The following is a 24,933-nucleotide window of genomic DNA, read 5'->3' on the forward strand; positions in this document are numbered from 1 at the left end:
GCTTTGAGTGGTGGTGGTGGGGGGCGGGAGGGGGCGGGGGGGTCCCAGGAAGTCACCTGGTGCTGGTGCCCCAGTGCCCATTAGCCAACCCCGTATGAAGTCCTGAATATGGACTTTGTCTGGTGAGCTCCACTGAGCTCCGAATGGACTAAAGCCAGTCATTTGGCAAAAATCAGCTCAGTTGCCGCCATTGTTCTTAAAGAGGCAGTGCTGAATGGGCTGTGGACTAATGTATTCTATTATGCCCCTCAGGCTGGCCTCTGAGTGTTGGGGAGAGGGCCGCATTCCACATGCGCTCCCTCCCTCCCCTGCACTCTGCTCTCCAGCCCTGCACTGGCCCCAGGGAGGAGCTGCTCAGACAGCCCTGGGGCCCTGGGTATCTCACCTCCCAGGAAGAGCACTTGATAATCAGCTGTGGGGAAGGTGCCCCATCTGTAACCCCTGCAGTAGTAGCAAAGGGTGTTGAGAGCGGCCAAGAGTCCAGTAAGAGAGCCAGGAATGGGCATAGAAAGGCTTGGCTGCTGAGAGGAGCAGGCATATTGCCCCATATCCCTCCCCCACATCCACCCATCATGCAGCCTGTGTCTGCTGCCCCCTTTCTCCTGAAGCCCGTTGACTATCAGGAACATCCTTAATCTGGAGAACATGATGGCTCATGGCATATATTTCAAGCAGCCTGCAGATCTTTCATTCCAGGGTCAGTTATGCCCAAACCAGGAGAAATATGATGTGTGAAAGACAAGGGGAGAGGATTTGGAGACAAAGAGCCTGGGCTCACACATTTATCATATATGCCCTTTTAAGCACAAAGGACAGGCTTATATGAGTCTTGGGACACTACCTCTTGCTCCTTGTGTTTTGCAAAGCTAGGTCTCTATCCAGGATTTCCCTTCACCTTGGAGAGCTGGAGGGGACCTCAGCCAGAGGAGTGAGGACAGAAGCCAGCGTGTGGCCAGCTGGTTTAGGTGTCCTCCCTAACCAGATGGAAGTTTGGAAGTGTGAACTTCCTGGCTCCAGGACTGGGTGAGCTCATTCTTCAGAGCCTTCTATCCTTTCTGGACTTTCACATTCTTCCTCCCCAGCACCCTAGTTAATCTGCCACAGGTGTACTTATTCTCACTGACAATAGCTACCCCATCTTTGGAAAGCTATCAGAAGGCTGAGAGCCTACTTGTTTAGGATAGTTTGGGTGAGGCTGGGACTGAGGAGGTGGACAAAATGATGGGGAGAGAGAGAACTGTCAGCCAGTCTGACAGAGTCGTTAGACCTAAGAACTATGGGGACCTGCATATGCTTAATGCCACAGTGAGGTAGGTTCCTGGTCACTTGTTCTGGGGCCATGGCCCTAGCATGGCCGTTGGCTGCTCTGAATTGCTGGGCAGTGAGTGGGCAGATGAATGCTCCCAGATGAAGTATGCTGTCCTGACTGAATGTGACATCTCAGCCCGAGCTCTTCACACCTCCCCTCTCCCGAACCCTCTCTTCTGCACTCAATCCTGCTTGGTTGCTTTGATGTGTGTCTTTCCTACCTCTATGCTTTTTGGGTTTTGGGAATACAATAAAACCTTGGTTTGCGAGCATGATTCATTCCAGAAATATGCCTGTAGTCCAAAGCACTCATGTATTGAAGTGAATTTTAAGAACCATTGGCTCATTTGTGATCATGTGACATTCAGTGTCATGTACTACTTGCATTGCAAGACATTGCTAGTTTATCAAGTTAGAATTTATTAGAAATGTTTGCTCGCCTTGTGGAACATTCACAGAACAAGTTACTCACAATCCAAGGTTTTACTGTACATCTTAGATGGCTTCTCTTTCTCATGTGACTCAGTCCAGGCAGAGGTTATGGTCAGGAGAAAAGAGAGAATAGAATAAACTCTAATCTGAAATCCCTGCTAATTGCAAGGAGGCAATTTCCTTGGAGAGGGGATGGAAATAAAAAATCTGGGAATGTGGGTGAGTTAAAATGGTGTAGGATGTAGAACACTTCATCCTCCAGAAAGAGTAATTTATTCTCCTGTCAAGGCGCCAATGACAATGGCAATAAAAGAAAACATAAGTGATGGTGGTAAGGATTATGTGGCAATTTAGGAAGGAGCCAGTTATATATTTATGGACCAAAATGGCTGGAAACCCTTCACACCCAAGGAGTTAATGCAGAACTTGGGAAGTGCTCCAAGGCTGAGTGGCTCTACTTGGGAAGTTGTTATTTATGGAGCTTTAAACGGGGTATTCAGTAATTTGGTGGTCTAGACTATAGTTAAAAATAAAGAACAAAGGGTTTGATGGACAAATTATGCTTTCCTGAGGGGTGGGGGCTATGGCTTTCTTATAACACTCTGAGTGTTAGAAGGATTGATAAAAGGCAATGTTTGTATAGTGACAGATATTAAATATGATAGAGTGTGGAACTGCTGGAAGATTACAGAAGCCTCCAGATATACAGCTGCTTAAAATACAGTGCATGGGAAGAACGCAGGGTCTGTTCGCTCCTGGCTGCTGTAGTCAGCTTCAGGGGGGCCAAGGGATGGCCCTTCTTTGCTGCCTAATCTTTACTTGCTAACACCTCTGCAGTGTGGCTTCCTGAAGAAAGAGGGTTGCCTGTCCACCCTTTCTGTTGGAAAACCTAATTTCGTTATTAAAGAGCTGTCTGAGGGGCACCTGGCTGGCTCAGTTGGTTGAACGACCCACTTCAGCTCAGGTCATGATCTCATGGTTTGTGAGTTCGAGCTCTGTGCCAGGCTCTGTGTTGATGGAACAGAGTATGCTTCGGATTCTCTGTCTCTCTCTCTCTCTCTTTGCCCCTCCCCTGCTTGTGCACGCTCTCTCTCTCTCTCTCTCAAAAACAAATAAACATTAAAAAAAAAAAGAGAGAATTGTCTGAATGCTCTATACTTGCGGTGGCTGAGGAGCTTGCCTGTGACTTAGTTTCCTATTCAGAAAAGTGGGCCCTTCGAGTGGGATGCTAAATCTAGGGATACAGACACATGCGATTTATGTTGTGAGACAAATCCCCCGACGCTTTGAAATAGGGTGCTTTGCAGCTATAGGAATCAAAACAAGAGAAAAGCAGGCATCTGGAAGAGTTTCTTAGGATGGTGCTTCTCAGTCTTAACTATGCATACAACTCACCTAGGAATCTTGTTAGGATGCAAATTCTGATTGGACATGTCTGGGGTGGAGCCTGAGATTTTGTGTTTGCTACAAGTTCCCAGAAGATACCGATGCTGTCAGTCTGGGGACCAAACTTTGAATAGTAGAGTCCTAGGAGACAAGCAAAAATTAGAACTTGAAGCCTTTGAGTTTTCTGTCTGCTTGGAGAGTCCCGAAACTATAGATCTGTGCTAGTTAGGTTTATTTCCAGCTGTAAGAAAGAGAAAACCAAAATGATTTTGTATTCAAAAAAGTGAGAGAGAGATTGTAGGTCTCACCTGACAAGCATTCCAGGGCAGGCCTTACAGACCAGGTTCTTTCCATCTTCCTGCTCCTCCACCATAGCGTGTGGGCATTTATCTTCATGTGTGTGGTCTCATGGTTGCCATCTTGCTGCTGTATCTCTTGGGATCCCACCTGAATTCTGGGCAGGAAGAAGAGGGAAAGGTCAAGGTGCATGCCTTCCAAGGCCGACTATTTTAAAATGCTTTCCGGGGTGCCCCACTTACCAACCTGCACTTAATTCTCAATGCTTAGAGCTGGGTTATAGGACCGATCTCATTCGGTGACCACAGGCCCGCTGCACACCTAGTGTGTGGCAGGCACTGGGCTAAGTCCTGGAGATACGAGGCCAGAACAGATATAGTTTCTGTCCTCAGGAAGCTTCTAGAGGAACTCTGGACATGTAAACAGGCAAGGGGTGTTTGAAGAGAGGTGCTTAGATAGCCTTGGTACCCAAGGGCAGACACATGCCTTCCTTGACCCCTTCTAGCTGAGAGGCTGTGAAGAGTGGCTGGCCAAGAGAAGGTGGAGAGCTGAGTCTTGGACAGGGGCAGGGCGTTAGCATTACCTTAGGCACAGAGGCACAAGGCAGCATGGTGCATTCTGGGAACTGCATATCCACTCACACCACTGTTGGCATTGTCCCAGTGTCCCAGTGGGATCCAGCCAGTACACACCTGTAGGGCTGCACAGGTGATTTTCATCAGACATACAATCTTACCAGTCATGCCATCCCAGATTTTAAATAATTTAAATATCACCGCTGGAATCATCATGGAACTCTGAAAACGTCTAGGCCCTAGAGAGGACCATAAGTAGGACTCCTGCCTTAGCAGGACACCCTAGATTAGCTTTTGTATAGTCTCCTCTTTCCATCTTTCTCTCAAGGGTATATAGTGAGCCCTTTATCTCTTGGCATGGTCTTTTCTCCCTTGGAGTCTTTCTTTTGGGCATCCACATGATGGCAGGCCAGCTATGCATGCTTTATGGGCAGCTGCCAGCACAGAACACTGGGGTCACCTCTGCAACCCTGGCCAGGCCAGGGCACCCATTCTTGCAGCATCCCCCCCACCCCCCCCCCCCACTTCTGACGCCTGTATGTACTCACTACTCTATCCAATTCTTTTTCTGTCCTGGGATCACATAGGAAAATACCCCATATACTTGTCCAGACCTTCAGACCTCTATCTCCATCCTCCCTCTCTTTCAATGCCATCTTTTCCTTCTAGCTGGCCTCTTGGAAGAGTCCAATAAATGAATTCATGATAAGACATTAAGGACAGCCGAAGGCTCTGCAGGCTTTTTTCCGAAGGATGAACACTGAGCAAAGGCAATTCAGCCTAATGCAGAGTCAACAGAATTGGAATCCAAAGATCTGTGTTCCTGACTTGAGTCTGTCCTGCACCAGAGCGCAGTGGTGGGTGGACTGGTGGAAAGGGGCCCATCACTTGGAGCCTCTGGGTCTTTTATAAAATGGGAATAATGAGCTTCTCTGCCAGCTGTGAGGCTTTGTGTGAGGTTCGAAGGTGATAAGGCAGGAAGGGTGCAAACGGAGAAAGCCTGAAGGAAGACAGCTTACTCTACTGGGCGGGCACTGTGCCTTAGCCAGCGGAGGCCAGCCTGGTACAGGAGGCTGCCCCCTGCCCGGATGGAGGCCCCGGATGATCGCTTTCCCAGCCAGCCCTGGACTGGAGCTGGGAGTGAAGCTCTCCGGAGGAGGGGAGGAATGCAGGAGTGTGATGATGGCTCTCTCCCACTCTTCCCCCCTCAGCCCCTCATTCGTATCCCAGCTGCTGTTGAGAAAGGTGGTGGAGCTGACTGGTGTGCCCGCCAGGAAGGATTAAGTCAATACACACAGGGCTCCTTGGGGAATGTGTCCCGCCTCTGGGCCACTGCCCTCCCTGGAGAAATCTGGGCAGATTTCTGGGCTTGCAGTCATGGAAGCATGTGTCAGTTCGCCTTCACAGGGAGAGGGGGAGGGGTCCCTAAAGACCCATTTTTCCTTCCCAGTGAAGCCTTGAGCTCTGAAGCCAGAACCTCACACCACGTGTTACAGGGCCAGAGCCCCTACCAGCGTCTCCTACCCACTCCACTCCCAGGTGTTGTCAGAGGCTTCTGGAAACCTGGCTTTCCAGGTACCAGCCCCTGTTTTTAAGAGGATTGCCTTAAGAGGCTGGGCCTCAGTATTCACTGCAGCGTCAGTCCCTGCAGGACTTACTGGAAGCTCTGCCCTCTTTCTGAAACAGCCCACTGCATTCATCAGCCCACCCGCTGGCTGCCCATCATTTAGAGCAGCCTACTCTGTGTATGCCCTGGGGAGAGAGAGGTGAGTCTGCGAGCATCTGTGCAGCAGGTCAGCTCTGGACGTGGACCAGAGGAGGGTCAATACAAAAGCCCCACACCCTCTTTACAGTCTTTGTGTAAGGGGCTCATGATCATTTCCTTTAGAATTTAGATCTAGGGAAGATTTTTCTTTCCTGCAGACAAGGACAGCCATGTGAGTTATTCATGCTTGCATTTTACCTTGGTTCTTGGGAAACGCAGTGCAAAATCAATGCTCAGGCATAATACCTCCCTTAGATTGGGTATTTCACATACCTGCCTCCTTCTACTATATATTGATGCACTTTTTGTGACGGTGGGCTTCACCAAGCATTGGCTGTGTGCCTGGAACAGTGATAGATGCTGGGGATGCCCACGTGAGACAAAATATGACAAGATTCTGGCCTTCCAAGGGCTTACAGTCATGTAGTAGATACCCCAAAGCAAACAGTTTGAAAACATCCACGTGAGTGCTATAACAAAGTGTGCACAAGTGCGCTGGGTACAGGGCAGAGAGAGTAGTTCATCCGACTAAGGGTGGAGAAGGCAGGTGATGGACTGAGAGGAGGTCAGGCAAGGCTGCTGGGAGGAGGCGATGCCCGAAGGATGGGTAGTGGGTTTGCCAGATAAAATACAGGACACAGGAGTTCAGTTTAAATTTCACATAAACAAGGAATACCTTATAGTATAGGTATGTCCCATGCTCTATTTGGGACATACTTATACTAAAAAACTATTAAAAAGCATGTACTGTATTTTATTTTCCAGAGTAGTGGGACAGGCATTAATAGTTCTGTTTTACAGATGAGAACTCTAGGGCCAGAGGGATAACGTGCGAGCCATTCAGCCCGTGAAGAGCAGAATACAGGCATTACTCCATATTTCCTGACTTGGGGCCAGAATGCTGTCCTCTGCATTGTACCAGACCCACAAGCACCCAGCCATAGACAGGACACTCTCTTGCCCTGGATAATGGAGAGGATGCTGAGTGTATCTTTGAAGTGTCCGAAAAACCACTGACAAATGATAATGGAGCAGAATAGGAGGAAGAGGCTGAGGCTGAAAAGCAACCCCCACCTTCCCCCCTTTTTCTAGGAATGGGCAGGAAGGAGCTCTGTGTGTAAGAAGAGGCCACCAGGTAGGCACCTGGAAAGCCCCTGCGTGGTCCTGCTTGGCCTCAACATTCGGCTTTGGGCAATGGGAAGACTGAAGAATGCCTCCTTAAGCTGGTGTTATGAAGCAACAGGGAACACATTTCCAACTTTCATGTATGGGCAACTGGCAGTATGGGAAAATCAAAACTTTTTTGAGATGAAAAACACGTTTCAAGTAGTATTTTGCTCCTGATCATTTAAAACCGTTCAAGGAAAGGAGGTGTGCTTCCTGGCTCACAGCTCTCATATTTCAAAACCCTGGTTTCTGGGAGCTCTGTCACATCAATAGCATGTTTAAAAAATCTTTGTTCTAGAACTCTCTCCTCTACATACACAAATGCTTGCTATTAGGAAAAGGGAGACTGGACTTTGACACGCCAAGTTTTGATAGTGTGAATAAGGACAAAAACCTGTATGCACCTCTAAAGTACAGTTTTCAGGTTGTTCTGCCTGGTGCTATTATACGATATGTGAACTGATTGGCAGTGGGCAGTCACTCTCCAAAATCCCAGGTGCAGGTTCTGGTCCATCAGTGGTACTGAGACTGAGTCCTTCCTTTCCAGCTGGGTCTTTGGAGGAGCCAGAAATGTACTGGGTTTAGGATTCTGGGTTCTTAGTCATACCGACACTCCCTGTCTGTCCTCAAGATGACTGTGTCCTTGGCACAGCCCAAGATGCCTCTCTCCCAAGCAGTAAGATGGGGTGGAGGGTTGGGGGTTGGGGGTTGGGGGTTGGGGTGATCAAAGTCCACAAGGAACAACTAGGTGCAGCCTAGGTCCTCTCATCAGTGGGACTGTGAGAGTTTCTCCTTGAGACCCTCTGAGACTGGTGGAGGTCTACTACTGAAAGTAGCTATCACCCGGGCTACTTTCCAGAATTTTAATGGTGGAAAGACATAAGTTCCCACCATTTGGGGAAACTGCAAACATGAGTGAGAGGTCAGCTAAGCGTGGATTCAGAGATGAGAGGATGTTATCTACAAACACAACTCTTTCCAGTGCGTGAGTAAACAGACACATTTGGTTTGGAATTGAGGGCCTGGCTGTAGGAAAGAAAAGGACCCCCTACCAAACAGCATTTTTCTCTAAATGCCCCTTGAATTGAGAAACAGTTGCCCAGTCTCCTGCAGTCTATTCTCTGTGAGAATGTCTTCCCCGGCTTCTTGGGCTGAGCATCACTAATTGTTTGGGGATTAACCCTTGGCCATCCAAAGTCTTGCTCTATCTCTCCCATCTCTTTCCCTCCATTCTGCCTGTCTTTCTTTGCTGCACCTTCCATGAGCTGAGAAATGACAGAGAGGATGACCGTGCAGCTGCTTCCAATGTGGACGGCTGAATCACAATCGCTGGATGGCCACGACTGCTTTAAGAACAGAGCCTTACTTCTTCATGAACTCTGGTAGTTGTACTTGGAATCCGTCCATCAAGAAATTAGGTCTGCAGCGTCCAAAGCAAGCTTCCCCAGAGCTTTACAAACAAGCTGGCCCAGCAAGACAACACCACCTACAGTGCCTGCCTTGAGCTCTGAGATCTGTGGCCCATTTGCCACATGCAGTAGTGTCACACTGCTCAGATGTGGGTTTTTGGCATCCTTGGCTTCCCTCCACCCACACTTCAAGATGCAGGCAGTGTAGAGACCTAGCAAACTTCATGAGATGTTTGTGGTTGTCACCTGTCTCCAGGGGTCAGTCATGGTCACACTCTCAGCTCTCTGGAGATTGACCCTTCCTCTCAGGGTAATGTTAGAAATATACAAAAAAATTCCCAGAGACTCCGAGGGCAGGGAGACTTCTGTTTCCTTGGGGGAGGGGTTGCCTTTAGAGAGGGCCTGCTGTATATCTACTGATACACTCTTTTTGCCTTCTGCCTTAATGGGGACCCTGGGTTTTGACCCGAGGTTCCTGGGCCAGCTCTGAATGTAGCATGTGAGCCTGAGTGATGGACTTGATATTTACACAAGCCACACTGATAAGTGCACATGTGTTTTTAATGTTTTGGCCTTCTACACCACAAACATGTCAATGTGTATTTGCGGGCACACACAAGACTTGCTGTCAGGCTGGGACTTGAGTATGTCTTTTCTTTTCTCCTTTCCTTTCTTCTTCTGTCCTCCTAAAGCTAACACCTCTGTGAGAAATATTTCCTCCCACCCTGAGCAACATAGGGACAGTTACCTACTGCCTCTGGTGTTGTCTGAGGTTGGCCACCGGCCGGTTGTCCCACCTGGAAGGGTGCTGCATTTTTAAACCGGCAAGCGGCTGGAAGGTTTAAACCTTCCCCTTTGGGTTTGCACGAACCAAGCCTGGACACCTGGACGGCTGGGGATTTAAAAGCAGACCTCTCTTGGTTCAGCCTTCCTAAGCCCGGGTTTGTCTGAAATGGTCTGTCTTTGTACTGCAACTACAGAGGACAAAACTGGGGAGGTGGGCTGCTTGTCTGGTGGGCTGCTGCTTGAAATTAGGAAAAATTGTATTAAAAAAAGGGGGGGGGGTCTTCAGTATGTCACGGGTTTGCAAGTACTGTTAAGGTTCCTGGCTTTTAATCAAGCCTACTCAAGTTGACCAGCGTTGACTGTCCTCTTTATCCACCCCACACTTTTATCTATCCCCTTTCTTTTCCTGTCCGTTCCTTCCATTTTCTCCTCTCCTTCCCCCACTTCTTCCGCTATTTATTTATTTATTTTTGGTTTTGTTTTTTAAGGGGTGTTGACCTGGGTTTAGTTCTAGTAAACGGAACCCTCTTGCAAGTGAAGCGATTGGTTAATTGCGCCGGTGACTGACATGCTAAATGAGTGCGGCTCGCAGCAGCCGGGAGCTGATTGGCTGCGCAGGGAGTCTCCGAGGGCTTTGCAACAGGAGCACCGGGCACTCGAATCCTGCAGCCTCCCGAGTAAGTGCCGCGCGCCCGCCCGCCAGCCCGCCCGCCAGCCCGCCGCGCGTCCGGGAGCCGGGGCAGCAGCACTCGGCCCGCCGCGCGCGCTCCCCTTCCCCGCGCGAGCTCCCGCCGCGGCGTCCGCCGCAGGCCGAGGGCCGCCACCCGCCGAGGACCGGGCAGGAGCGCGCGGCCGCCGAGCCGGGCAGCGCTGGGGCCGGCGCCTTTTGTCCCTGGAGGTCCCTGGAAGTTTGCGGCGGGACGCGCGCGGGGAGGCGGCCGAGGCAGCCCCGACGTCGCGGGAGCCAGTGCGCCGAGCCAGCATGGGCAGCGGGCGCGGCGCTGGGGGCCGCCGCTGGGCCGCCCCGGGCGTGCTGCTGGCGCTGGCCGCCGGGCTCCTGGCCGCGGGCTCCGCCAGCGAGTACGACTACGTGAGCTTCCAGTCGGACATCGGCTCCTACCAGAGCGGGCGCTTCTACACCAAGCCGCCGCAGTGCGTGGACATCCCGGTGGACCTGCGGCTGTGCCACAACGTGGGCTACAAGAAGATGGTGCTGCCCAACCTGCTGGAGCACGAGACCATGGCCGAGGTGAAGCAGCAAGCCAGCAGCTGGGTGCCCCTGCTCAACAAGAACTGCCACATCGGCACCCAGGTCTTCCTCTGCTCGCTCTTCGCGCCCGTCTGCCTCGACCGGCCCATCTACCCGTGCCGCTGGCTCTGCGAAGCCGTGCGCGACTCGTGCGAGCCCGTCATGCAGTTCTTCGGCTTCTACTGGCCTGAGATGCTCAAGTGTGACAAGTTCCCCGAGGGCGACGTCTGCATCGCCATGACCCCGCCCAATGCCACCGAAGCCTCCAAGCCCCAAGGTCAGGCCGCCCCCTCCCACGCGCGCGAGTCCCCCGACCCGGGCCGGCGGGGCACCCGGGGACCCGCCGCGAGGATGCCGCTGCCACGCTGATCCGCCCCCTCCCCCCACCCTGCCTCGCTGCTCCTCCCTGGAGTTCGGACGTGCTCCCTGGAGGTTGCTCTCAAGCTGTGCAATAGTTTTAAAAAGTCCGAGGTGTCGCTTAGCACCTCTACCAGCCCAGGTGCACGGCGGGCTTGGCCGGCAGCGGTGGCCGCGCCTGAGCCCCAAGCAAGCTCCGTGCGGTGCCCCGGGCGTCGCTTCCTGGGATCCAGGGTCGCTGCCTCCACACCTGAGACAAAGCCTTATGCTCCACAGGAAAGGAGAGCCCTTCTCTCTCTGGGAGGGAACCGAGTCCCCATCGAAGTTTTTCACACCCGAGACGGGATGCCCCAGGAGGAAAACACCCAAACCCACAGTGTAGGAAGCCCAGAAAGGCCGAGAAAATGCTAAGGCGCAGCTTCGTTTACTTTCATAGGTTCGACGAGGATTAAAAAACCCCAAAACCAAACACCTCTCGCTTCCCTCCAACTTTCCTGAGCTAGTCACTGGGCCTAGGAACTCCGGGAGGGCTGAGAACTGGCTGAGAAAAAAAAAAAAAGTTTAGAAGCTGAGGATTTCTGTTTCTCCACCCTTTTCAGGTGGTCTGCTTGGGGAGGGTTGGGGCTGGAAAGCTGGTCCTCCCATTCTTGCATACCCCCTGCTTCTCCCATTTACACAAATCCTCAGGTAATTAGAAAGATAAAAATGTAATTAGCTCATTGTTCATCTCTCCTTGGGGAGTGGGGTTCGCAAATTGGAGACTTTCCTAACAGTCCCTGGAGGGGCCTGAGCTTCCTCTCAGAACCCCTCCCACTTAAAGGGCAGCTTTTGAGTGGGAGGGAAAAAAATCCCGGAGAGGCAAAAAAAAAAAAAAAAAAAAAAAAAAATCAAAATAAACAAGCAAAAAATGCAGCGCGGTGGCCTTTTATAGGAGCGAATTCTTCAGGAGCAGAGTTGAGGCTGAAAGATGTGCATATAGTCTGGGATGGGGGCCCCTAGGTGCCCTCAGCACCAGGGCACATGTCTTGCGGGTTTGCTGAGGAGGGGTTTAGGGTGGGGGACCGCCTGCTTGCTGGCTTAGCTCATCTCCAAGGATGCCGGAGAGAGAAGTGTCCTCTGAAGGGCTTACTCTTCCAGAGTGAGGGGGTAGCATGGGGACAGGGGGCCCCAAACTTGAATGCTCCTGCTTCTTCTAGGGAGGGAGGAGATCGGTCCAAAGTGATGGGCATTGGGTGGCATGGACCCCTGCTGGGTGGGAAACCTGGCTGTCTGGCTGCAGTGGCCAGGGCACCTCTGCTCCCCACCTCCTGGGTGTCTGCACAGGGTTAACCTTCGGGGAAGTGCGGCCCTTTGGGAGCAAGAGCTGAGCAATTACCTAGAGCAAACAAAGCACTTTGTGTTCTGCGGGTGTGGAGCCATCCCCTGCAGCCGGCAGGATTTTCCTTCTCCCCTTCCTCACAGGCCAGGAGATTAGCCCAGCTCTGCCCCAGCAGCCTCTGCTCCATTCCCGGTTGTCTGTTTCTGGGACAGCCCAGGCACGTGAGGTGGGGGCCATTGGGGGAGCACCTTCAGAGGGGAAGATGGGGACTGCTTATAAAGGGGGAAGAATCCTCCTAACAGAACCCCTCAAAAGGCTGTGGTGGAAGTAGAGGAATACCGAATAATTGTTGTCTTGCCTTTGACTCCTTGGCTGCTCTTTTCACTTGTCTGCTATCTCCTCCAGGGGCCTCGGTCCCATGCTCCTCTCCCCTCCGCTCTGTCCCAGTAGTGCCTAGGCAGTCACCCTCCCAAGGCCAGCTGCCCAACGGAGACAGGCTGTGGAGGACCAGTCAGGTGTGGGGCTTGGGGACTGGTTCTCCCCTCAGTGTTTATGGTGAGAGGCCCTGCCCGGAGAGAGCACCCACTCCTCTCCAGTGCTGCAGCCCTTGGGTGGAGGGAGTCCCACAAGACTTCCCCCCCAACCCCAGGATGCCTGGCCACTGTCAGCTGAGGTGGGTCTGGGAGAGCTGTGTGTGTGTGTGTGTGTGTGTGTGTGTGTGTGTGTGTGTGTAAGGGTAGGTTGACACAGACCAAACTGCCACATGGCTAGTGGCTCCAGAATGGAACCAGTACTTTTGGGTGAGAATAAATACACATGCGTGACTTTTATTCTTTCTTCTGATTCTCTGAAATTAAAACCAAATTTTCAGAGCAATGCTTATCTCTGCATGCTCTAGGCTGGTTTCTGTTCACGTAATTGGTCATGTTTTGGGATATTGGGCAGGCTTTTGCAGCCATGTGTTATTAAAGATAAACTTGACAATGAGAAATGAATGAAAAGATGCTTTTCCCTCCAAAAGACTGATGCCCCAGCGACACCCACATCTGTTATCGGAAGAGGCATAACTGTATAAACTTTCCAGGAAAGTCGTTTCTAAATCTTGCACTTAACATGAGACCTGTACGTTCCCAGGCTGATAAACTGTTGTTCCTCCTTCCCGCTTAGGTTTCACTGATTTAAGTTCTATGAGGGAGCACATCGTTTTGGTTTTAGTTTTTGTTGTTTAGACCTGTTGTGCATTAAATCAGCCTGGCTGTTTTAGTTGCAGATTGCAGAGGTCATGGTGCCCTTGTGTCTCGAGAGCCTTTCTTAGGGTCCTTTCTCCATGTATCAAGGAGCTGGTCAGGGAAGAACTGCTGTGTGTGTGTGTGTGTGTGTGTGTGTGTGTGTGTGTGTGTGTGTGTTGAGAGAGAGAGAGAGAGAGTGTTTGTGTGTAATTGTGTGCATGTGTTTGTGTATGTATCGGTGTGTGTGTGAGAGAGAGTGCAAGCAAGCTGTGTGCGTGTGTGCATTGATTTTTGAAAAATCACTTAATCTTAATTCCAGTGTTGGACTTTCTCCTCTACTCCCCCTAAAATATTAATGAGCCACAAAACCTTTCAGTTTTTGGTTCCTTTGCTTTAAACGTTATTTTAAGTATACCTTCCAACAGTGATTTAGTTCTCCTCAGATGGATGGTGGATTTCTCCTACTGAGACAGCCTGCAGGGCCCTGAGGACACGCCGGAGGGGGCGCAAATTAATATTGCATTACACATTCCTCCCTTCCCGGATCAGGCTGCTGCAGAGTTCCATAAGAAAAGTTGAGATGGGGGTTAGCCCTGTGGAGAGCACACAGAGCTCACCCCAAGAGCTCTTTCCACCTTGAGTGGCGCTGAAGGTCAAACATTAATTGATGAGACGGAGAAAATGTCCCTGTTGGCTCCGGAGCCCTCAGCTGCCAGTCAGATCAGGGAACTCAGAGGGTCCAGAGGAGATGATGGGGGTGTGCCAGGGCGATGGTGTTTTATATTCTCACAGCTGCTTGTTCGGTGAACACCATATTCATAGACACTTTCAGTATGATAACTTCCACTTAAAAAAGATAATAATAAAACAAAGAAAACCCCAAAGCACAGTTCACACTCCTAGTATAGGTAACATGTAGGACCTCCTTTCCCTGTTTTTTTCCCCATGGGGAAGCAAGAACCATAATGCAAAATTCTGGCTAAGTTTTTCCTTTTGTCAGAAACACCACCTCCAGAACCCCATTGCAAGTTCTGACTGAAAAGCAAATTTCCAAATTCTGGGCCCAAAGACAGTCATAGTCTTCTGCTTGGAGTGTAGCTGTGATTCTTGCTGCCCCAAGGACGTGGATGGTGTCCGGCCCTGGGTACAGAGTGAAGGTGGAGGGGTGTGGCCTCTGCTGGGCCATGAGGGGACCCTGCTTGGAAGTGGGGGTGACCGGCTGTGCACTAGGAATATCCTGGGGGCAGCCCTGGCCTGGCAGGGCTTGGCAGCAACTTCCACAGCGTCAGTATCAGGGGAAGCTTTGCCCGTTTCACTGAGCCGCAGGGGAACTCCCAGGCAGGAGATGCTGCCACGGAAGCCACAGAAGCCACGGAAGCCACAGGAAAGGAGAGGATGGGGAGGAAGAGGACCAAGGGCCTCACCTGTTACCATTTTGCCTTGGGGTGGCTTTCCTGGGCTCCTCAGCTCCAGCCGGGCTTGGCCTCTGGTGGTTGGCCAAGGTGTAGTGCCTTTAGAATGTGTAAAATGCTTTCCTAGATGGTGGGTTCCACTCCTAGAGTTTGATAGGTGATGGTGGGGGTGGGGGTGATGGTGAGCAGCTGCCTTGCCCTTCTGGGGATTCCACTGCCTACTTTCTGCCTGTCCTCCCACAGAGGCACTTTACTTTCAAGGGATCCCCTCCAGCAGTATTTTGGCTCGGAGACCTCCGGCCCTGGCCTCAAAAGTCTCCTCCCCCTGTGCCTAATGCCTGGCAGTGGCCCTCATGCCTGCCACACACACACCTCCTCTTCAAAGCCCTTCACCGTATTGTGAAAACGCCTTCAGAGGGTCCCCCATCTGCCCCCCCCGGCTCTCCCATTTGGCAGCTCTTGCTACCCTGGTCCCCAGCCCCCACTGCCCCCCCATCCCCAGCCCTCACCTGGCAGGCAGGAACTTGCACTGCAATAGCCTTTTTGGAAGGGGTGTTCAGGGCCTGCGGCTGGAGTTTGTGAGTCTGGCTGAGTTTCCTTCTTGGCTCCTAGAAAGGGGTTCAGATTGATCTACTGTCCTATTGGGAGTTTGGGAATGGGAAGGGGGCAGGATTCAGAGAGGGATGTTTAAGGGAGAGGGGAGAAAGAACCAGAAACAACTGGAATAGATGTGTTTCCCAGGGACCACCACACCTCATCAAACCGGAGTTCAGAGACCCGCCCTGCCTAGCCCTGGATAAGTTTGGGTTAAATGGTTGTACCATATTCAACAGGTTTTCAAGAAGCTATGTCTGTTTGGCTTTAGGTCCAGGGCTTCAGGACTCTTCTCTTATTCTCTAGTTGCCCTTCAGAAATTCCAGGAGACCTTTAACTACTTTCAACCTGGCCCGGGGGCTGACCTCTTCCCCAGGGGCAGCTCCTTCCAGACACCCCTACCCCTGGAACTCACAGCTCCTCTTTCTCTTCTTTTCCTTTCCTAGGCACAACCGTGTGTCCTCCGTGTGACAACGAGTTGAAATCTGAAGCCATAATTGAACATCTCTGTGCGAGCGAGTTTGGTAAGAAAGCATCCCTGGCTGCCTCTAGGAGGTTTGGCATTGCCTGGTTCTTCCTGATCTGCGTCCCTGGTGAACAGAGAGCCCGGTGACACATCTTTTTGGACCTTTATATTCTCTCCGTCCATTCTCCCCGAATGGTTGCTGTTCTCGGGCCCGTGGAAATCTAGACAGGGTGGAGGGCTGGCTAGTTTTTATTAAAGTCAAACTTAGCTTTGGCCCTTCTGTGTGAAGGATCACTGGACAACTTTTGGGGACCTTCTCTGGGAGTGGAGGGAGGTAGACTTGTGGGCAGACGGAGAGGAGTTAGGTGACAACACCACTCCTTAGATGCCTCCAGGAGGTGCACCCAGGAGGTCCTGCCCACAGCTCGGTCTTCCCTCCACACAGGCTCTTTCTCTACCCACCCCTAGGTGTCAGCACCACCCTGCCCACACTCTGAAATGACTACACGGGGTGTCCTCCCAGGGAGGGAGTGTCCACCCAGGGAGGGTGTTGTCCAATGCTGAGGGCCATGATCAACTCCTTCCTGACACAGACAATTGACATTCCTCCAGTAGTGGGAATTGTCTTCCCTTCTTCTCAAGTCACTGTGCATTAAAAGGGACTTCTAGATCAGCACCTGCAGCCCCAGGGGGAAGTGCTGTATGTGGCCTGGGGAGCAGATCTCAGGGGGCCTTTCAGGGATGGTTCCTTGTAGTCTGCCTCATAGGAGACCTGACACCCCGAGACTATCTTCTCTGGGAAAGGTAGCTGTCAACCGCATCCATTTGGAGGGCCGACTCCTTCTATTTTATATGGATGGTGAAAAGTGGCTTGGCTCAGGCCAGGCCCACTTTGCTGAGGGAAGGTTCAGCCTGGCACTGAAAGTGCATTTCTCAAGGCTCCTTATCAGGAGAAACAGAATGGTAGGTAATGTGAGTCTTTGTCCATTTGGGGCTGCCAACTCCATGTTTTCATTAACTAAACATAATAAAGGGTATGAAAGGGACTTGTTCTGGCAAAGTGCTGGGCCTGAGTCACACAAATAGGGCCTACACATGCAAGTTGAAGGAAATCATATAAGTGACGCATACATTCTCAGGATTGTCATCATGACTGAAGACCCCAGGTGGGAGAATTCAGATCCTTTGCCGCAGAGAGCTTCTTGAGGATGAAAATGTCTTGCGTGCTTTATTTCTGCACTAGGTGTCTCTGCCTCCTTTGTTCTTGGAGGACCGCAGGACCTCTAAGAAGATTAATCTGGTGTGCATTTTCCCTCCTGTATTTGAATCACATCCTTTTTTCTTATTGCCGTTTTATTTATTTTTTAAAGTTTATTTATTAATATGCTTTGTGTGAGAGAGAGCAAGAGTGCATGTGTGCATGAGTGAGCAGGGGAGGGGCAGAGAGAGAGGGAGAGAGAACCCTAAGCAGGTTCTGTGCTAACAGCATGGAGCCCGACTCAGGGCTCTATCTCAGGAACCGTGAGATCATGACCAAAGCAGAAATCAGAGTTGGGTGCTTAACCGACTGAGCCACCCAGGTGCCCCTGTTTTTGCCATTTTAAATGTAGCCAGATGAAATTGTAGAGTGTGCCTGCAGTGATGTGTGCAGACCCTGGTTACCCTTCCACCTACTGATAGTTATATTTGCTCCTTGATGCTCACCCCCTTGCTTCATCAGAGGGTGGTGAAAGCCCAGTCTAGCTTGGTACGTCTCCTGCTGTAGAGTCTGTGGGTGCACAGCCCCATACTGCATTAGCAACAAGTTTTTCTTCCACAAATGGAGCTGAGATTCCTTCCCAAAGATGCATGTGGACATAAAGGAAAACTCTCTCGTAAACCCAGACGAGAAGCCTTTTGCTGCATGGCTGGGGCAGAAAGAATCTGTTGAGATATGGCTGTGATCCCAAGGAATCCTTACAAGGGATACCTAAGGGGCCACATGTTGATTTCATGGGTCCTCTTCAGATATTATATATCAGCACACTCACTTTTAGGAGTTGGCCCCCTGATATTCCAGCAAATCCAGGACACCGTATTAGAGTAAACTCTGAAAGGTAATATATCAGATGATGTTTTGTGCTCATATGACTTCTGTTGGGCTCACCTCCTGAGGGACAAGTAATGGCAAACTCTGGAACTCTGTGTGTGCGGGTGATTGACTGACTATGCCTTCCTGTTCAGGAACTCAAATTCAATGTATCTGATCATTCATTGATTCATGTATCCCCCCATTCAACATTTCTTGAGTACAAAACACTGTGCTAGATACCATGTGCAAAAATACTTAACTTAGAATAAATTAGAATTTAATTAAACATTTTTTTCTTAAACACTGACCAAGCACTAATCAGTGATTCTCTAGAGAATCATGGAGTCATGACATAACTCACCAACTGTGGAGGGGGCCGTGGGAACTCAAGGCCAAGTTAATGTTAAGGAGGTGTCGGAAGAGAACCCATGTCTTCATGCCCAGAGTCTTTGTCTAGAACTTACCAGCTTAAACTTGTCGTCAGGTCTCCTCCCTCCATTCCCACTTGCTCACCACAATTCTGGTGATTAGGGGCTTTGTGGCAACCAGTCAAACTAGAGACATTCTCTAGAAGTGGGCCAAAGAGGCAAGCTTTGAGAAGGAATTTGAATGTGGAAGGTTGACATTGCCGTGTAGGGTAGGGCTCTCAAGGGTGTCAGGTTCCTCACCTGGGGATGGATATCCTTTTCCCCACTGTAGTAGCTGCCTGCTGAGTCAGCAAGCCACCTGCTTACTGCCTATGGGAGGGAGGGGTAGATCTTATTTTAATAACCAATCAGGTCTTGGCAGATCTGAATGATTGGTTGTTTGGGATTGTTCCTTTTTCCCTGAGATTATTTTCTTCTCAGGTTCAGAGAATTTTTGAGGTCTTCCTGGACCCCATAGGTCATCGTATCACATCCACTTATTTCATAAATAAGGAGTCTGACTTTCCCACCTGGAGTTCTTTTACTCTCTGTCATGCTGCCTTCCTCATTTAGGAGAAGAACAGCCATTGGGCTTTGCCACGGAGGCCTTTAACCCCTCAGCATGGTGGGTATGGTGTATGCCAGGCTCCTTTGAACTGGATGCAAGAGAGACTTTTTGGGTGTTTTTGTTTGTAATGTTCTTATAAGGCAATAAATAGGATCTTTTTTTTTTTTTTCACTCTGCAGGAGCTGAGCTTAGCTCTGCCCTTCTCAGCATCCTGGAGAATGCAGCCTTGTTGAGAAACTTGTTTCTTAGCTCAGTTCATTTCAAGTAAGTGAGGCAGTCAGCCACGCTGATGGGATTCAGTTAGGAAACAAAGAAATTCAGCAATGCAAGCTGACACACAACAGAGAAGAAAAAGAATGTTTTACTCCCTACTCGAGGGATCAAACTTTGCATTAAGTGGCCCTGACATCCCTGGTGGGAAGGCATCAGGTTGTTGGAAGGCTCTCTGTGAGCTCTAGGAAGAAGGGGGTGCATTCCTTCTGGGTCAGCACACACACTCGCCCTCCTGCCAATGCGTCCTCAGACTCCTGCGGCCTCCATGGAGCTGGGCGTGCACAACCCGTCACCTCTTTCCCAGGCAGTGCATTTTTAAATCTCTGGCGGGTCTGCTTGGCCACTAGTCTCTCCACCTCTGCACTGTACCCCCTCAGTTCAGAGCGCATTTTTTCCCCCAACAGGGAAAAAGCATCAGTAGAAACACCTGTGTGCTGATACTCAGGAATGCAGCTGGATCAGCCTGGATCAAGTACCAGATGTGGGAAAGCCAAAAGTTAGATGGTGCAGAGTCTCTGAATTCAACATGGTGGCCAGCCTGCCTGCTGCGCTTAAATCAGGACGCACTGCTCTGCCTTTTGTTCTCTCTGCTTTTCCTGCTATGTGACAAGAGGGTGCTGCTGCTCCGTTCTCTTAAACAGGCCAATATAGTATTTGCAAGCTGCCACACTAGTTATCTTGCTGTTAACAACTCATAGCCATCTTTCCTTCATGTTAGCTTATTCCAGGCATGTGAGGATCTGATTTATAATTGCTGTGAGGTTAGGTCCCCACCTCTGGCCAGTCTCTCTAGCTTCTCCAGTATCTGTAAACACCCTTAAGCTTTTCTGGTAGAAATGTGCATGGTGCTTCTGCCAAGATCGTTCAGACCTTCCTCTTGGACTGGCTCCTCCACTTTTTTGAGCTTGAGAGTTCAGGTGGCAGCGTCCTTTACCCCAGTATTTTTTTGCTGTGGAAAAAAATTTCTTTGCCCCCAGAAATTTTCCTTGCCTTCTGGAAGGATTTTTTTTTCCATTTATGTGTTTCCTCATAAAGAGTAAAACCATACTTTGTAACACCAAAATGAGTCAGATATGAAAGAAAAGAAATCAGCGCTCACTGTTAGCATTTGGGAGTATTTCCTAGAAAAGAAATATTTTCAGAGGTTCCTGAACCTTCACTAATTTGTTCTTGCTCTGCCTTACTCTTCTTTCGAGGTGTCTTGGCTGTGCTGCTGTTTGGAGGCACAGTGTTTTACTCCCAAGGGTAATTTGATCTCTTGCAAAAAGTTCAGCCTTTCCAAACTAAACCTTGGGTTTCCTCCTGCAGGTGAGGAAAGCTGGCTGCCAGCACAGTAATTGCAACATCTGTAAGCTGCTTGAGAGCAGAGTCTGTGTCCTGCACCTTATTTTACCTCATGTAAGATGCCCATTAATTATGAGATGCGCTATTCATTTTGTACCACGGACAAAGGAAATATACCTCATGTTAAAATGGGAAGATAATCCGTGTCTTAGAATGAACAAAACAAGGCCTGTTTGTACTTAAATAGTTCCTGGAAAAGTGTCTTCTTCTCCACGGTCGGCATGAGATGCAAGTTTGTCAGATGAGTATTTGAATGACAGGATGGCAGGGATATGGAAACTGGACTCCTTTTTTTGTAAAAGGAGAAAACTCCTTTCCAAGTGACTGTGTACAACAGGTTAATTAATTTCAAGGAAAGGTACATGCCCTGTTTTAGGTGAGTGAGTGTATATGTGTGTATGTTAAAAAAAAAAAAGCACTCACATCCAGAAATCTAGTTCGTTTAAAGTAAAATTAAATAGACATGGGGAAAGGGCACTGTTACCCCCGGGGTGGAGTCAGCGGGCTGAAAACAACTGCTTTTTATTGTCATTGAAGATCTCTAAAATACATATCCCATATACAGATTTGTAAATACTTGGAAGGGATTGTTAAGGCATTTTCACGTGTGGGAAAACCCACTTGGTGCTTTAAGTCCATGGGAAGTGTCGCTCATGGCCCGCAGCCTGTGTCTCTATGAATTTGACCATTCTGGGTACTTCATATAAGTGGAATCCCACATTTTTCCTTTTATGTCTGGCTTGTTTCACTTAGCAAAATGTCCTCCTTATCATTTGATGTATGTATAAACTGTCATGGAGAAGGGGAGCAAGGAGGACTGACCCTTCACTTCACCTCTGGTCTCTGAAGCTTTTCTGGGCATGGGTGAAGAAAGGTGGGGGAAGGGATGAGATAACATAAGGGGGCTATTCACAGCCTGCACGTGTGGCCCATTCCTTTGGGTGCTGCACTGCTCGTTCGTATTCCTTTGCCATTGTAAAGACATGCTGAGCTGGACGGAATCTCAGAGATCAGCCAGTCCGGGGCTCATCTTACGGACTGAGAAAAATAAGACTCAGAGAAATGAGTTAGTCATTTGATTGCCCAAGGCCACTCTGCTTGGCATCCATTACAGCTTCTGTTCCCACCAGCACTCACCTGGGCAGCCAGTCCAGACTTCATACCCTTCCTCCTTCATGTACTCCTGTGCCTGTCACATTCCTGTCCTGCCAGGAGTGCTGGGGAAACTCCCTGGGAAGGGGGCCTTGGGTGCTCCTTCACTGCTTTCAGAGCCTGTGGATATAAATGGACTGATATGTGTGCTTGCACTGTGGAAAGAGCTCAGCAGTCATTGCTTACTTTGTGGAGAGGCAGGTAGTACAGTAGAAAGAGCATAGGCTTTGGGCCAGACAGACTTGGATTAAATCCCAACCCTATAAACTGACCATGAGAAAGTCTCTTAACCTCCCTGAGCGTGTCTCCTCACCTGCAAAATGTGAGTGGTGATTCCTGTGTTACTGTGTTGTAGGGAGACTTGAGTCAATCAGGTGTGTGCAGTTCCTGGAACATGGCTGCTGCTCAATCCATAATAATTATTGTCTCTTCTTATTGGAAAGAATTGTTTCAGGATGGAAATTAGCCTAGGTGGGAGGATTCTGGCACGGATGAAATCAGCTTGTTTGGCAAAAGATGTTTTAGGAAATGGAATGGAACGTTCTGGTTAATTCTCTGGTTAACAGAGAATTAAACTGAAAGAGCCTTTTAAGAAGCCCATTTGGAAAAACTTTAAAAGCTTTATGCAGCTTCAAGGTGCTAGAGTTAACCAAACCAAAGCAAACCAAAGCAAACCAAAACCAAATGAAACCAAACAAACAAACAAACAAAAAAACCAACCTTGTGCATACCAGAAGTTAGATCTGGGTTTTAGTCTGATGATAGCCTTGAGGCACCATCAAAGGGGGAGTACCTGACATTTGTGACAGCAGAACTCAGGGAGCTAGGGCTGACTGTTTGCAGCTCCAGGACGCGGCTCCCGAGGTTATTTGTGTGTGTGTGTGTGTGTGTGTGTGTGTGTGTGTGTGTGTGTGTGACTTTTAGAAATCTTATTCCTGGTGTGAGTTTTCCTATTCATAATTTGTTGGGTTCTATTTAGGAAAGGTTTTAAAGCCCTTGTGTGTTGTGGTGCCCTCCACACTTCTCTTTTTCTCAGGCTGTACCTCCAGGACAGCCAATGCTGCTTTGCCTTGTGATATTTGTGAGATGTACCCACTCCAGCCAAAAAACAGGTGGTGTTCAGAGAAGCGAGTGAGCATTTAAATATTGGTGAATTCCGTCCAGTTTTGCAGAAATGAGCCAGGAGCTCCAATCTGTTTTTTTTTTTTTAAAGGAGAACAAATGGCCAAAGAAATGTCAGGCCCTTGCCCTGCCCTAGCCTACTTCGAGCAGCCAATTAAACATGCATTAGCTTTGGAAGGCTTCTCAAAGGCCTATAGATTACGTTTGAAATCTTTGTTTAGTCTTTCAGGAACACTGTCACACGGATGATTTATCAAAGAAAGTTGTTTATCTGGCAGTAAAATAAACTCTGGGCCTGTTCAGACGAAAATTTCCCGTGAATTTCTACCAAGGTAAACACTGGTAACTGGCAGGTTGCAAATTCCGTGTGAAAGCCAGACACATACAATAAATATTTGAGCTATAGCTTTGCTGTGTAAGAGGCCCAGCCTGTCACTGGCACTGTCACTCCCGCCATGGCCCTAAGGACCTGGAGCAAGAACTGGGAGGGCCCATGTGTGGGCCTCCCTGGACTGCAGTGCCACTTAGCGCTGGCACTGGGGGCTTCCTGGTTCAGAGAGGGCAAGCCTCAGGATGGCTTCCATCAGCATCACACAAACAGCCTGTGATGTGTTACAAGGGAGGTGAACCTGAAGCAGCCAGCTTAGGTTTCTTGGAAAAGAGGCATTTGTTGTACCAAATTGGCAGGGGGCAGGGGCCTGTTGAATGATTTGGGAGCCGGGGCCAGGATGCGGTGGCAGGGGGCGGAATCACCTTGTGAATTCTGCTGAGCTTGAATTGTAGTGGCAAAAAGTGCTGCGGATGTGTCCCCAGGGCCTCTGGCTTTACTTGCTGGTGAGAGATCCGTCTGGAATAGAGAGGGCAGAGCTGGCCCTGTAGGTGCCGCGGTAGTAAGTGCCCATGGCATGTTTGAGTGAAGGGTTGAATGAATAAGCTAATGGTAGTGAAAAGAAAGGAGATGAAATAAAGCCTTCTAGGTCTTTCAAAGGAAGCTATTGTGGTAATTGTTTATAGTGGCTCTTCAGGGAGGGACTACTGAATGATAAACAGCTCATTCTCTGACCGTCCTGATCCCAGAGTCTGGAGCTTCTAGATCACCCTGGCCTTGGGCAGGGTCCTTATTGCAGGACTGCATTTATAGGTGTTCCTAGGCACAACCTGTGACTTAGATCCTGAGACTGAGGTCTTATTCTAACTTCCTTGGTGGGTCAGGGAGAGGAAGCAAGGACCCAGGAGAAGAGGTGACATTTGTGTCATTTGTGAGGACGTTTGGGGTTGAGGTCTGGGCTCACGTGCAGAGAGAGCATCCACCCTTGTGTTTAAATCTTGAGAGTGACTGGTGTTGGTCTTTCCGGGTGAGAGGGGTGTGTGTGTGTGTGTGGGGCCAGCTCTCTGGGGATTGGGGTGCAGGTAGAAGATGCTTACTGGCTTGCATTTAGGGGAATTTATTTAGGGGAATAAAGGAGTATTTCTTCAGGGCAGGAATTAAGGGAAGTCATTTACAAATTCTGAAAGGGTGTCTGTGAGTTGTAAAGAGATTACAAAGTAGTGCTTTGGCAGTAGGGAAAACGAGGAACCCGCTTCCCTACACTGGTGTCACTCAGGCAGGATGACAAAGGCGGCTTTCTCGGGCTCTCTCTTGCCAGAGTGTCCGTCAGTGTGCTTCCCAGGACATCTCCCTCTGGAAGAACCTCGGATGTCTTGTCTTTGTGAGCCCTTTGAAAATCACTTCACACTGGTGTGTCTTCCAAAACAGATCCATTCAGTTTTCAGAAATGGCTTTATGGTGGAAGGAACTCTCTAGCTCTGTGTCTGTGGTGGCAGCACATGCAGAGACAGCTGGCACCTGGAAAGTGAGTCCCCTCTGGTAGCACCCCCTGTGCAGCAGTGGCTCCAGCCCGCCACGCTTACCTCCTGGCCCCAGGGACTTGTCTGTGGTCCTTCAGGGCTTCCTTCAGTCTTAACTTTAGGCCAAGGACCTGATGTTTTGTCCTCAACAAATACAGGAATCTGGTGAACGAGGCAGGCCCGTCCTTGGCCATGCTTGTTTGTCCGTGTTCTCTGGTAACTTCAGATGCTCTCATGTGCAGTTTCAACTCTCAGGCTTGAAGAGGGAGGGTCTTCTGTTGGGGCTGGAGAAATTCAGGGAACTTTATGAGAGGAGATGAGTATTCTAACTTCAGACAAGATTAATGGAGAAAGTAAAGACAGGGATTCCTGGTGTCAGGAGACAAGGGCCAGGGAAG

The 24,933-nt window shown here is 49.7% G+C and overlaps 1 protein-coding gene across 1 annotated transcript in view; it reads left to right on the forward strand.

Annotated features, from left to right (window-relative positions):
- The first annotated feature begins 9,856 nt into the window (after positions 1 to 9,856).
- The window catches only part of SFRP1 (secreted frizzled related protein 1), a 40,825-nt gene continuing 25,748 nt past the window's right edge, over positions 9,857 to 24,933 (forward strand). Inside the window, exons 1-2 of the mRNA XM_047856569.1 lie at positions 9,857 to 10,651; positions 15,731 to 15,808. Coding sequence (XP_047712525.1) covers positions 10,108 to 10,651; positions 15,731 to 15,808 — 622 coding nt within the window. The 5' untranslated portion in view covers positions 9,857 to 10,107. The remainder of the gene's footprint in view (positions 10,652 to 15,730; positions 15,809 to 24,933) is intronic.

Source organism: Prionailurus viverrinus, chromosome B1 (assembly GCF_022837055.1).
Source record: "Prionailurus viverrinus isolate Anna chromosome B1, UM_Priviv_1.0, whole genome shotgun sequence".
Lineage (NCBI taxonomy): Eukaryota > Metazoa > Chordata > Mammalia > Carnivora > Felidae > Prionailurus > Prionailurus viverrinus.